At 59.3% G+C, this 13658-nt stretch overlaps 1 protein-coding gene across 8 annotated transcripts; it reads right to left on the minus strand.

The window, feature by feature from the left end:
* Positions 1-119: 119 nt before the first annotated feature.
* On the minus strand, positions 120-12728 carry MTSS2 (MTSS I-BAR domain containing 2). Of its 8 annotated transcripts, XM_030227596.2 has the most exons (15): positions 12619-12728; positions 8967-9028; positions 8789-8862; positions 6965-7049; positions 6718-6809; positions 6559-6633; positions 6293-6301; positions 5680-5837; positions 5493-5600; positions 5319-5416; positions 4610-4820; positions 3797-3871; positions 3402-3578; positions 3141-3306; positions 121-2417 (listed from the first exon to the last, which is right to left on the minus strand). In XM_030227596.2, the coding sequence occupies exons 1-15, from the start codon at positions 12685-12687 to the stop codon at positions 1645-1647; spliced, it is 2232 nt and encodes a 743-aa protein (XP_030083456.1). In that variant the 5' UTR covers positions 12688-12728; the 3' UTR covers positions 121-1644. The 8 variants fall into 8 exon arrangements, with proteins under 8 accessions (XP_050834962.1, XP_030083456.1, XP_030083464.1 ...); XM_050979005.1 differs by lacking the exon at positions 6293-6301 and having other exon boundaries at positions 120-2417; positions 3797-3874; positions 4610-4817; XM_030227604.2 differs by lacking the exon at positions 6293-6301 and having other exon boundaries at positions 4610-4736.
* Positions 12729-13658: the final 930 nt, after the last annotated feature.

The raw sequence follows: 13658 nt of genomic DNA on the forward strand, positions 1-13658 counted from the left end.
CTCTCAAGCCATGGGAGCCCCAAAGGGGGGATGGTACCTTCTCACCTGTTCCCTATGACTGGGGTGACCCCAGAGAACCAGAAAATCCACAGGAGCACAGGCAAGGCTATTAATTACAGTACAACCTTTATTAATACTGGAATCTTCACAGTGCATTCGTTACTTGTAGCAGTGACTATGGAAAACGGGGGAGGGAGGGAGGGAGGGAGGGAAAGAGGGGAATTACCACCAGGAAAAAAAAATTAAAATAAAAGACTGAATGAAAGAGAAAGAAACGTGGCAGAGGGACAGGGAAAGGAGAAGCGGCGGCAGAGGCGGGAACACGAGGGGGAAAAATAAATTAAAAAAAGAGAAAAGAATAAGGACCAAGTTAACAACAGCACCAGAAAAGTTACTTCAGTTGAAAGACAGGTCAGTTTTTTTTCTTTTCCAAAGAATTTTTGTTTTCTATACAAAATAAGAGACCCCCCCCTCCCTCAAACCCAAACATTTGTCACTTGGCCTCAGCGGTTCTGGGCAGGAAAAGGGGAAAGGTGGAGAACTAAATTGTTATTCCTAAGGGGGAGGGCTGGGGGGCTGCGATGCGACAGACAGCGGGCGGCAGGGGCTATGTACAGAGGGGCCGGGGGTTGTGCTTTCCTCCAGTCGCCGGCAGAAAGCTGCTTTGCTTGGGGGGGCTGAGTCAAACCTCCTGTGCCTGGAACCCCCTCTGAGCAGACCCTGCACAGGGTTTGTGGGTGCTGAGCGAGGGTGAGGGGGTTTGCAGGGGGTCCCAAGTGATCCTTGTGAGGGGGGTCAAAGCGGAGGTTCAGCATCCTCAGTCCCTGCCCCCTGGTGTCCCCCCAAGACAGAGGGGATTGCAGTGCCTCTACCCCCAGCCCCCCACCCTCGCACATGTCCCCCACTTCTTCTTCTCCCCCTGCACCCCCAGCCTGTTGCTTCTGCCCCTTGGAATGAGGCTGAACTGTGCTGGCCCCAAGCAGGCAGCTGGGGGGAATGGGGCCAGGGCCCCCCACTCCTGGTGCTCCACGGCTGCCACAGCCCTGCTGGCATGATCCTCTCCTGCTGCGGCTGGGGCCACCCGCCTGCGCCCGAGGGAAAGAAAACAGAAAGGAGAGGGAAAGCGAGAGGGGAACAGGAAACGAGAAACAAAGGGAAAGAGGTGAGAAAAAGGAAAGGAAAAAAAAGAGGAAAATAGAAGGGAGGAGAAAAAGAGTTAAAAAGAAGTGAAAAGAAAAAGAGTTAAAAAGAAAGGGGAAAAAAAAGAGTTAGAAAGGAAAAGGAAAAGAAAAAAAGGACAAGAAGAGGAAAAGGAGAAAAATGGGAAAATGAAGAAAATAAGAAAAGAGAAGGAAAAGTGACATAGAAGAACAAAAGAAAAAAGTTAAAAGAAAAAAAGCAGAAAAAATAAGAAAAAGAAGAGGAGAAAAGGAGAAAAAGAGGACTGAAGAGAGAGCAAGTGAAGGAGGGATGTAAGGAGAGGGCAAGGCAGGAGGAGACAGAGAGGCAGGAAGCAGGGGGAAGCAGGGAGGGACAGGGCAGCGGGTGCCGGCGGGTGGGGGTCCCTGGGGAGGCGCAGCGGTTGCCCCCGGGGGTCCATCGGCCGCGGCGGGCACGTCCCCATCCCCGCTGGCCGGGGCAGCATCACGATATCCGCGGGGCCGACCTGTCGTTGGTGACGGTCCTGCGCAGGCGCACCCCGCGCCGGATGGCCACCAGCATGTCTTCGGCCGGGGGGTCCATGGAGGCCGCGGGGGGCGGCACGGGGGTCTCCTCGCTGGGGCCGGACCCCACGAGGGCGGTGGGGAAAGGGAACTGGCCTTCCCCCAGGGCATGGGCGCCGGCCACCAGCTCCCCAATCTTCTCCACCAAACTGTGCCGGTTGGCAGCCAACTGTTGGTCCTCCTCTTCCTCAGCAGAGAGGTGCTGGCTGGCCCCGGGGTAGACAGAGATCTCCATGGCACCGCCACCCCAGGCGGTGTTGGGAAGGCTCAGCCGCTTGGGCGAAGCTTTGGCAAAATCCAGGGGGTTCGGAGAGGCATCGTCAGCATAGAAGACGCACTCTTCACTGCCCACCCGTGTAGGGCCGGAGTAGCCAGGGGAGTCGGGCACCGTGGGGGTCTTCACGGGGACGATGGGGGGTCGGATGGGGATGGGGCCGGCATTGGAGAGCGTACGGCGGACCGAGGGCTTGGTGGAGGGCGTGCGGCGGATGGTGGCCACCCCCGGGGTGGTGCCGGCCGGGAGGTTGGTGCCGGTGGGCAGCCCGGCGGTGGAGGCGGGACGCTTGGTCTGGATCATCCGCCGGTAGTTCTGGGCAATGTTGCTGTTGCGTGGGATGGTGGAGGACTTGTCGAAATCACTCTGGGGGTCACACTCCACGTCACCGTTCACCGAGTAGCAGTCGTAGTCGGAGCCTGGGGAGGGAGCAGCAACATCAGTGTGGCTGGGGGGCAGTGGGGAGTCAACCATGTCATTAAAGCCAGCCCCAGCCTCTTCCATCACAGCATAATAACAACCAAATTCAACTGCCATGACTGTCACATAATCACTACTGTCCCAGTCATTGCTGGCACAACATGCTCCCCACCAAACCCAAACATCGCCACTGTAGGAAGGCACAGTCACCCCAGCCATCACACTGAAATTACAACCAAACCCAACTGTCACCATCATAACCATCCCAATCACAGCCATCACCATGCAATCACAGCCAATCTCCACTGTAACCACCACATGCTCATAACTGGCTCAGCCATCATCATGTCAACATCATGACAGACGTGGTTATTTGATCTCCAACTACCGACTCTGTTGCCATCACCTGCCATCTGCCACCATCTCCACCTGTACTCAACCTCTATGCACAGACACATCACCGCATCGACCTGTTACGGCACTTCCTGGCACAACTGCACCCACTGAGCCCCAGTTAGCACCCAAATAACCAGGAAAAGCTGTGGTTATTTGTGGCACCAGCCCCTACACAGTATGACCACAGCCTGATGCTATGACACCCAGCGTACACAACTGTGAGCCAGGACCACCAAAACCTCTGTTGTCCCCTTCCCCACTCTAAGTGGGGAATTTCAGGTGGTCCCACCATTTCAGGTGGTCCCAGATACCTCCAGTGCCAATACCTTGGGAAGGGATGGTGTCCTCAGAGCAGGAGGGGGTGGTGGTCTGAGTGCTGTAGCCACTGGAGTACTGCAGTGAGTCCCGGCTGCTCTTCTGGTGCTCCAAGCTCAGCCCACGGGTCAAGACCATGGCCAGGTCGCTGGCGGCAGGGGACACCTCCTCCCCATGCTGCTGGGGCAAAGGGCACTGTCAGCATCCTTGTTGCTCCTCTGGGAGTCCCCATGAGCCCCCCACCTCTGTGCCCTCCCTGCTGCAGCCGGTACCTTGGCAGCAATCGTTGCTGGTGACATCCGGGGCCTGGGAGCATCCTCGGCACTGATGCCTGGGTACCCCCCAGCAGGAGAGCCCATCTCGGCTTCCCGCAGGTGCTCCACGCGGTCCTTGCGCCGCTGCAGGGTAGGGGCCACCGGCTGGTCATAGGGGCTGGCCTTGGACCAGTCCTGCAACGGGCAAGGCACGCGGTTCATGCTGGTGACACTGGGACCAGGAGTGTGGCAGGAGAGGTCTCAAGCTGATGTCGCCCGTGTCAAGCCACAGGTGCTGCTCAGGATGCTCTGCCCCATGCAGGAAGGGAGGGGAGGGTCTGGGGGCTGAACCCCATGAAGTGAGGGGGGAACCACATGTGAAATGTAACCCTGGTGGGATAGCAAGAACTAACCGAGGTGGGGGAGCTGCACTCGCTAACTGACTGGCAGGTTTCAGATGCCTCTGAGGACGCCGAGCTGGAGGACTTCTGCTGTGCCGTGACGAGCCGAGAGCCGGAAGGTGAGAGAAGAGGCAGTTAGCAAGCAAAGCCAGAGCCATGACCCCAGTTAGAGCAGCACCCACAGCTCCCTGGCTGAGCGAGGCCCCCAGCCCTCCCCTCCCCTCTGGCGGTGGCTGCAGGATGGCGAGCAGGATGCGATCTTGACAGCAGGGTCAAGAACCGGGATGACACACTGCCTCAACCCTTCCCCCTTCTCACCCCAAGCCATGCAGAGCCAAGAGGTATTTTGGGGACCGGGGACCTTGCTGGGTTGGTGATGCCAGGTTAGCATGGACAGGCGGGAATGGCAACTCCCTGGGGATCCTGAAGTACCCTTGGCACTGGGGATGGTGCAGCATGAAGGGGAAGCTTTGCTCCATGCTGCCTGGTGGGTGGCACAAACTAGGTATTATGGGGCTGTGGTTATTGGGAAACACCCTGTTCTCCTGGCACAGGGAGAGGGATATCTGTGCCTCATCCCTGGGGAAATTCATTGATAGGGTTTCTCTGCCATGTGGCCCAGGACTATGTCCACAACTATGGCAGGCACCCTCAATATTCCCAATATTTATTTCCCATGATGCCAACACAGATGGAAATACTTCTGAGGGTGGCTCTCATCACCTCTGTACTGGACCCTTGTGCTGCATCCAGCACCACCCACCCATTCTATAGAAGAAGAAACTGAGGCATGGAGGTTGGCAGCACGGACCACCCTCCTTGTACCTGGCTGGTGATGTCCGAGGGCATGGGGGAAGGTGGTTTGGAATAAGCGGCGTCCTGGGAGATGAAGCCGGAGTCGTGGGAGGAGACGCTGGAGAGGCGGGTGGCGGCGGCGGGGGGCTGCGCCAGGCTGCGGTAGCGATAGGTGGAACTGGGTGAGCAGGTCTGAGCCCCGCCGGGCCACGCCATGCCACCCTTGGCACTGCTAACGCTGCTGGGGGGGCGCCGGGGGGACGGGGACACGCCGGTGGGGAGGACAAAGGAAGGAAAAGAGAATTTAAGACAGAGGTTCGGAGGTGGCAGGATGGCCAGCGCCCTGCCACACATCCCAACCTGGGGAAACTGAGGCATGTAGTCCTCCTGGGGGTGTCCCTTTGCTTCCTGGGGTGGCCCTGCAGCAGGGAACAGGCTGGGGGACATGACAGAGGTGCTATGCTCGCCCCCAGACACCCATGCACGGCACACATCGTCCCCAGAGCCTGGAGGTCAGGGCAAGTGTCGGGCCCCCATCCTACCCCATAGGTCTACCAACCCTGCCCAGTGCACCAAGACCTCCATATTAATGGGAGCCACCTGCCCATATGGACATGAGAAGGAGGACATGCACCTTGTGAGCATCCCCAAAGGCCGTAAGCATCATTAACCCTCTGAGGTTAATGAAGAGGGCTGGATTTCCTGGCTGTGGTTGGGTGTGGAGCCCACCTCACCATACCTGCACATGCTGGACTTGCGGGAGCTGGAGCTGCTGGGTGAGGATGGGGGCGTCTGGTAGGACCAGCTGTAGTCAGAGCCCTTCAGGTCCTTGATCACCTGCAGGAAAGGTGGGGTCTAAGTCCCTGCAAAGATGCCTCCCTGCTCCCCTGACCCCTGGCTCACCCCTACTGACCTGCTCACTTGCGGGGGGCAACTTGTGGGGCTCAGCGGTGAGCACCACCAGGTCCTCGATGATGCCCTGCAGGTGGGTGATCTCTCCCAGCATGGTGAGCTCCCCGTTCTGAGGCCAGACAATGAGAGCATCAGCATCCACTGGGCAGAAGGAACAACCCTTGACCCTCCCAGCCCCCAACACTCACCACCACGGGCTGCAGGAAGGTGATGAAGGTGCAGAAGCGGCCCCGCTCCTCGATGAGGGCTTTGCGGACCGCCTGCTTCTCCGTCTCCTCCAGCAGCAGGTACATGTCATTGACATCCTGCAGCGCATTGTCCAGCTGGGGCTGCAGGTCCCCCTTCCCTGAGAGATGGGGCACTGTCAGTGCTGGGCTCCCCTGACACCCTCCCCAGTCTGCTGGCAGTGCCCCTGCCGAGCCGAGGCCATTCCCCCAGCTTGGGGACATCATCCCATCCTCACATTCCAGCACATACCATAGGTCTCCCACTCTGCCCATCTCCTGGGAGAAAAGCTCCAGGAATACCCTCACCCCACAGCAGCCCTGGACAGGGAGCTTCTCTGCCACTCCATCCCCATCCCTGGCACTTGGGACAGGACGACCCCTTGGGCTGCCACATGGTGAGTTTGGCATTGCCTCAGGATATGGGGTGCAGGCTAAGCTAAGCTAAAAGCAGGGTGAGGGTAGGAACAGGGAGCGGATGGACGGAGGGACAGACAGACAGAGGCTGGGGAGACTGGGGGGGAGTAGATGAGGAAGCAGAGAAGGGGCCGGTGGTGGGGGGCAGCGGTTCACTTACCAAGTAGCTCTACAGGAAGGATGTGGAGGGGAGGGAAGAGAGAAGGAGACAGAGAAAACGTGTGAAAAGAGGCCGAAGGCTGGGGCTCATGCCCCGCCTCCTTGCCATCCCCGGGGCCGTGCTGGCACCTCCCTTTCTACAGGGGGGCAGCAGGACCCCCCTAGCGCCCACCCCCCGGTTGGCAGTGCCACAGCCAGGATTCCGGCCCTGGCTGGGGGTGCTGCAGAGGGACTGGTGGGGGCACCCCCCAGGAGACCCCCTCTCACCTTTGCGAGCCTTTTTCTGGAGCTTGAGGGTGTCAGAGGACTTTTTCTTGATCTCATGGCGTGCTCGCTTGTACTCTGGGGGTGCAGAAGTGCTGTCAGAGGGGACCCCTGCCCAGCAGCACAGCCACCCTGCACAGATCCACCCTGTCCCACTCGTACCTTTCGCATGGTCCTTGTCCAGCTGATTGGCAGTTTTCTTCCAGTCCTCAATCCTGTCCTGCAAAGGGTTTATCAGGCTCTCCATGAGGGCACTGGAGCAGGGAGAGAGAAGCAGAGTGTGGGAGAGCGCTGGAGCCAGGGGGGAGCCATCCCCCATCCATGCCCAGCCAGCACCCAGCATCCCCTCCTTCAGCCAGGCCGTGTCACCGACGCCCGTGGGTTTGGAGCTGGTCCTGGTCCTGCTTACTTGGTGAACTGCCGGAGCTTGGCCTCGATGCTGCGGTGCCGCATGCACATCCGGGTCAGCGCCGAGCCGATGTCCCTTGTGGCACCTGGGGGGGAGCAAAGTGCTGCTGATGAGGGGCAGGGACACCCCCACACCAGTCCCAGCCCAGTTTGTACAGTGGGAGCAGGGTAGCTCGTGACAGGGACTATCAGCGCTGGGATGCACTGGGCACTGGGGACACTTTAGGCAGAGGGTGGCTTGTTTTTTCCACTGACAAATCCAGAAGATCATTAAATAAATCATCGTCCACTAACTAATACCCAAAACACTAAAGATCTCTTCTGGAGGCTTTGAAATTAGAACCCGCTCTCATTTTTTCCTGGTTTGTCTTAAATTTGGCACTGGGGGGCCAAGGAAGGGAGGAGATGAGGTACCCTGGCTTAGTTCCATGCAGTCAGCTCTGTCCCACACCTCCAGGCACAATCCCGAGTGGATAAAAAGGGAGTCTAAACTCCTGGGGGGGGGATATTTGCCAGCAGCAGATAACAGGAGCATCCTTTTTAGGTGAAACCGCTGGAGCCTAAGGACGGCCACATGGTGGCAGTGCTGCTGCCAATTCCCACGAAAAACGGAAATCAAAAATCTTTGGGCGCAAACTAAGGAGTGACATTCAGTCTTTCTCCTAAAAAAGCCTCCAAAAAAAACTTCCTAACCCTTTGTAGGAGTCTGGATGTCCCTCAGTCTCCCAGTGCCATGGAAATAGGGGAACCCATGGGCCACGGCCTTCTCCTACACTGGGGTAGTCTCCTAATCCATCTCCTAATGCTCTTATCCCAGCTCCTGCTGCTTCTAATCCGATTCTCATGCACTGTGTGCAAGGCCAGCAGCCAGCCCCCACCCAGTGCCTCAGTTTCCCCATGCTGCTGCTCTGCTGCTCACCCTCCCAAAAAGCCCTGCAGGTATAGCAGCACTACAGGGTGACACTGACTCCTGTAGTGCTGGTCCCCAGCTGTCCCCAGCATTACTCCTGTGTCTCCTCCTCGCTTTGACTGCCCAGGCTGACAGGGAGCTGGAGGAGCCCTAATCCCCCTGGTGCAGTGGGCTAGTGGGTTTGGAGGCAAAGCTGATCCTGGCTCAAGCTGCTGCCTCCACCTCCTCCTCCTCCTCCTCGCATGGCTCCAGATGGCCTGGATGCCGCCAGTCTGCAAACCAGCCCGGGACCATCTGCTTGGCAGAAGCCAGGCAGTGGGAAGTGGCTCCTTGTTGCCAGCAGGCACCTGGAGAGGGTCCGGGGATCCTTCCCCCTCACTCCCCAACTGTATGGGGGACCCCACATGCAGCCTTGGCTCTTCAGTCACCTCCCTGGTGAGTTAGGGTTTGTCCCCAAAACAGTGAAGCTCAGACTCCTGAATCTCTCTCTAGCTCTCCCTTCCCTGGAGACCCCCGGAGCAGCTGAGAACCCCCTGGGAACTTCCCAGATGGGTGCCAGGGACAAGGAAGGTGGATTCTACATCCCAGGGGGCAGAGATGGGTGCTGGAGACCCTGACGTAGGGCTGAGCCACCCTGAATGTCCCAGCCCCACCAGAAAACGTGACCAAGCACCCCCACATGGGTGCCCACCTCCTTCCCCCTCCCCACTCCATTCTTCCAGTGTTGCTTCCCAGGGAATGCACCATGCACCATGATGTGGGAAGAGGCTGGACATCTCTCTGTGGATGGTGAAGCTGCTGTTTGAAGTCTGCCCCAGAAAGGTGGGTAGGGGACACCCCAGAGGGGACACTCACCACCTGTCCCCCCGCCCAGACAAGCCTGGGGATGCCCACCCCTAAGAGAGAGGCCCCTACCTCGGGTGTTGGTGGCCATGTCGGCCACTTTCTGGAAGGCATCCAGGAAGGCAACTGCGGCCAGCACCGTGGTCCTGAGGGAGAGAGAGTGAGGGGGGAGCTCAGTGGGTGTGGGACACCTGGGATGTCCCCACAAGGAGGGGGGTCCCATATGTCCCATCCCCCTTTGGCCACTCACCTGAGCTGGGAGTGCAGCTTGGTGGCCTTCGAGTTGAAATCCTCCCATATGGGGTAGGAGCTCTGCAAAGAGGAAGGGTGATGGTGAGAGACAGAGACCCTCACCGCCTGCACTGCCTTCCCAGTCAGGGCAGGCCCCTCCTTCCCTGGTGCAGAGTGGCAGGGCAGCTCAATAGCTTCTCTGATGGCTAATAAGGCTGAGCACAACTCTTTTCCCTCCTGATATTTTCCCTCTCCAGTCTGGCCACCCAAACTTGTAGACCATGGAGACCTCAGGATTTTGAGTGATTTCCTCATTAAGGGCATGAAATGAAAAATCTTTAAGACTCTGACCAGCAGTAGAGGAGTCACCCCCAGCAGCAGCTTCCCCCCAAAGCACTGATGGCCAAACCCACCATCATGGAGAGCTCCGGTCCCACAGATGGGAGCCCCAGTGCTCATCTCCCCTGAGCTCAAGGACCAACAGGGCAGGAGGGGAGGTCCCGAGAGCCCTGAATGGGGCAGTTGTGTGGGGACAGGGACAGGGCACAGGTGCTTGGGAGGCCACCCCAGTGCTGTGTCAATGAGGCCACTCTGGTGCCATCCCGGCAAGGCCATCTGTGCAAGACCATTCCCACTGCCCTTGTAGTGAAGCTGTTCCAGGGCTGTCCTGGTGCAACCATTCCAGTGAAGTCATCACAGGGCAGTCCCAGTGCCACCATCCCAGTGAGGCCATCCCAGGGCTGTGCTGCTGTCACCATCCCAGCAGGGCTATCCCAGTGCCACTGTTTCAACAAGGCTATCTCAGCGCTGTCCCAGTGAAGCCAGTCCCAGCAGACCATGCTGCTGCCATTCCAGTGAGGACTCTCCCAGTAATGCCAGCTGCAGTGCCATCCCAGCAAGGCCATCTGGTGCCATCACAACAAGGCTGATCCTGATCCTCCATACAGCCAGGCTATCCCAGTGTCACCATCCCAACAAGGCCAGTCCATGTTGTTCTGGTAAGATTAATCCTGCTGCTGTCTTGACAAGGCCATCCCAGTGTCACCCTTGCATGGCCAGTACTGGTGCCATCATTCCAGTGAAGCTATCCAGGTGCCACCATCCTGGCAAGGCCATTCCAATGCTGTTCCAGTGAAGCTGGTCCCAGTGCTACTATCCCAGTAAAGTCATTCCAGTAGGGCCGTCCTGGTGTCATCATCCTGGTGAAGCCATGCTGGTGCTGCTATCCTAGCAAGGTCAATCCTGGTCCTGTTGTCCCAGTGACAAAATCCCGGTGCTATCCTGGTGTCACCATCCGATGGCAGTGACAGGCATCTGTAAACCCTCCTAGGGCAACCACCAGGCTGGGACATGTACCTTACCACACATCCCCATGGGCACTATGGCTTGGTGGAAGCTTTGGGGACAAGGTTTGCACTGAGGCAGCATGAGACCAGCCCAGCATTTTTTGGGACCATGAAAGCTCCTATTTCCTCATGAGCCAGCAAAGAAAGGGTTTGAGGGTGCCACTTCACACATCACTGGTGGCAGTGACCCCCTGGTTGTGGGTACCCAGGGACTGTCATTGCCAGAAGACTTGGCTACCCTGGGTAGGGCAACTGAGGCTCCCCTGTAGAAGGAAGCAGGTTGTGATGCCCTCAAACCCCTGTGATGCCAGGTATGAGGAGGATGGGGAAGAGGACAATGGGCACAAGGACATGCCAAGGTCACTCAGGGATACTGAGCACACGAGGAGAGGCAACAGGAATGAAGCCAGCTTAGGGACTGTCACCAACCAACAAATTCTCCCCACAACAGGCCAAGGGGTGCTGAAATAGCCATCCACCACCAAAATAAGGTCCCTTTGCCCTGTGACCAGCACAGGGGTCCCAGCCACAGGACCATAAGCTCATCACTGCCCTTCAATGAACTGCTGAGTTCTTCAAGCAGAGAGTTATTTGTCCCCCAGTGCCCGTGCCAGGACACCCACATGGCTGGGAGATGGGACAGCACACCCTCAGGTGCCACTGGCACTCAGGGCTGTGCTGGGCACAGGCTGAGGCCCAGCTGTAGTGTGGTGGGGTTTTCCTCCTTTTTTGTCATTTTTCTTTAATCTTTCCTACCTTCAAATGGCATGAAACTGACTCCAGCCCCGTCTCCTTGGGAGAGAGGTTCCCAGCCCCACCGTATTCGGATGGTGCTGGGCACGTCCCTGGGAGGTGACAGCTCTGGGCTGGCTTATCCCCTCTGAAGTCTCAGCAGGGAATGGAGAAACTGAGGTAGGGCTGCCCCCACCTCCCCCCGGGAGTGTAGGACTCAGCCAGGCTGCCTGGAGAGGGTGGCTGGGGTGAAGGCATTTGGGGGAGGGAGCTGATCACCCAGCACCCGTTTTGCACCAGCCCTGGATCCCTCTGCCCTGGGGAGAGTTGGGATTTTCTCCCTGGAGCTTTTCTCCCAGCCCTGAGCCAGAGTCCAGCTGCAGAGCCACCACTGCCCCTCGAAGGGGTTAATCTCCTTCCCAGCAAGGCTTTTATTTTTTTTTTTTTATCCCCCCCTCCCCTGCTTTGGCAATGACAGCATTGTCTGGACGGGTCTGCAGCATGAAGAGAGGAAGAGGAGGAGGACGAGGAGGAGGAGAAGGAAGAGTGCGTTTGCCTCCCAAAAATGACTAGGGCTAAACCCCAGGGCTGGAGCTGGCTGTGGGAATTTTGGTCCCCCGAGATGAAGAAACACGGCTGGTCCCCTCCTCCCCACTCGGCCCCTGGTCAGAAATGCCCCCCAGCATTTTTAATGTATTTTTTTGAAATGAAAACAAACAAAAAGGTTTTTTTAAACATGGCCCCATCCTGCTCCCAGGGAGGGTGGAGGCAATATCCTCTTCCCGGGTTAGGAAATGGGATCAAGGAGCTAGGGGGCCTTTTTGTTCCACTGGTGTCAACCCCACTGGGTCTGAGAGAAATCAGGCTGGGCATGGGGCAGGGGGGACAGGGACAGCATGATGCCTGGCAATGCCTGGTGTGGGGCCAGGGGTCACCCAACAAGGGGCTCGGGCACCCAGGGATGGATTCAGGGCTGATATGGAGCCAGGATCCCCAGGATGGGTTCCAATGCCTAATGCAGGGCCCCGATGCATATTACGGGATTGATGCGGGGCTCTGGCACCCAGTGCCATGCTCTGACACCCAGTGTGAGACCTTGATGCCCGACAAGGTGCTCTGATACCCAGGGAAGGATAACAGGGCAGACATAGAGCTGCAACACCCAGAACGGGGCTCCGATAGCCAGTGACGGATCCGGAGATGATGTGGGGCTGCAATCCCCAGGATGGAGCTCCAATATCCAATGCTAGATATAGAAATGATGGGGGGCTGCGATCTCCCAGGGCTCCGATGCCCAGCACAGACCTCCGATGCCCAGTAAGGGGCTGATGTGGGGCTCTGGGAACCCGTGCCGGGCTCTGACAGCCGATGTGGGACCCCGACACTCGCTGTGGGGCTGATGCTCGGGCTCCGATACCCGATGCGGGGTTCCAATCCCCATCTCGCGGCTGGGCAGCAGAGCCTCGGTACCCACCGCGGCACGGGCACCGGCGGCAGCGCGGGGGCTGCCCGGGGAAGCCGGGTGATGGGGGGATGGTGCGGGGGGAGCGCTGTCACGACAGCAAAACCGGGGCGCGGGGTGGGATCCCCTACCTTCATGTCGTTGATGATGGCTTGGAAGAGGCCGCCAAGGGCTCCGCACTCCTTCTCCGCCGTCTCCATCGCGGCGCTGCGGCAGCCCGGGGCGGGCGGCGCCGCCGGGGGAGGCCGCGGCGGCGGGCCAGGCTCAGCGGCGGCGGGGGGCGGGCGGCGCCCGAGCGGCGGCGGCGGCGGCGGGGGGGGCACAGCGGCGGAGCGGCGGCGGAGCCGGGCGGGGCATCGCCCCCCTACCTCCCTCCCTCCCTCGCCCTCCGCGGGTGCTGCACGGACCCGCCGCCCCCTGGCAGCGGCGCGGAGCGGAGCGGGGAGCTCCGGCCCGGGGCGGTGGCGGGGGCGGGGCGGGGCGGGCGCTGCGCGGCACATGCGCCGCCCGCCGCGGGGCCGGGGGCTGCGGGCGGGAGGGATGATCGGGGTCAGCTCCAGGGATGCTCCGGGAGCCGCTGCGGGCTACCCGGAGGACGCGCGAGCTGGGGGGGCGGGGGAACCCCGGTGGTTCTCGGGGATGCTCTTGAGCGGGGGAGGGAGGGCCGGGTAGCAACATCGCGTGCCCCTGGACTACAGCGCAGGGAGACCCGAGGGATGCCTGGAGATGTGGCACTGGTGGAGGCAGCATCGGGGTTTGCTCCCGTGGCGGCGTAGGAACCCCCAGGGGTTATCTTGGGGTGCTGGGTGAGGAGCAGGAGAGCCCCAGGGAGTATGTGAAGACACTGCACTTGGAGATACCATCGGATGCCCAGGGGCATTCCCAGACCTCTGGAGGCACCGGGGGGATTTGCCTCTCCCCAAAGGCTGTTTGACTCCCATTGCCTTCCTGACCCTCTTAAGATGTGCTGGAGGGTGAAGTTCCTCTGCAGTAGTTACACGACAGCTCTGAAATGTGTCCGTGCACTCGATTTTTGGGGAGCCATGGGAAATGCGGAGCCTGCCAGCAGACAAACCCTTCCTACAGGCATCCTGAAGCCCTAGCCCCAGCCTCCCGGGATCTGGGGGTGCCAGGCTGAGCCCCGACAAACCTTCCTACCCCTCGTAGTGCA

The sequence above is a fragment of the Serinus canaria genome, chromosome 11 (assembly GCF_022539315.1).
Source record: "Serinus canaria isolate serCan28SL12 chromosome 11, serCan2020, whole genome shotgun sequence".
In the NCBI taxonomy this organism is placed as follows: Eukaryota; Metazoa; Chordata; class Aves; order Passeriformes; family Fringillidae; genus Serinus; species Serinus canaria.

Coding starts and splice junctions, on each gene's coding strand:
- MTSS2 (XM_030227596.2), bottom strand. CDS start 12,687: ATGGAGACGGCGGAGAAGGAGTGCGGAGCCCTTGGCGGCCTCTTCCAA. Junction 8,863..8,966: donor AAGCTGCACTCCCAGCTCAG/GTGAGTGGCCAA, acceptor TCTCTCCCTCAG/GACCACGGTGCTGGCCGCAG. Junction 7,050..8,788: donor CATGGCCACCAACACCCGAG/GTAGGGGCCTCT, acceptor GCTCCCCCCCAG/GTGCCACAAGGGACATCGGC.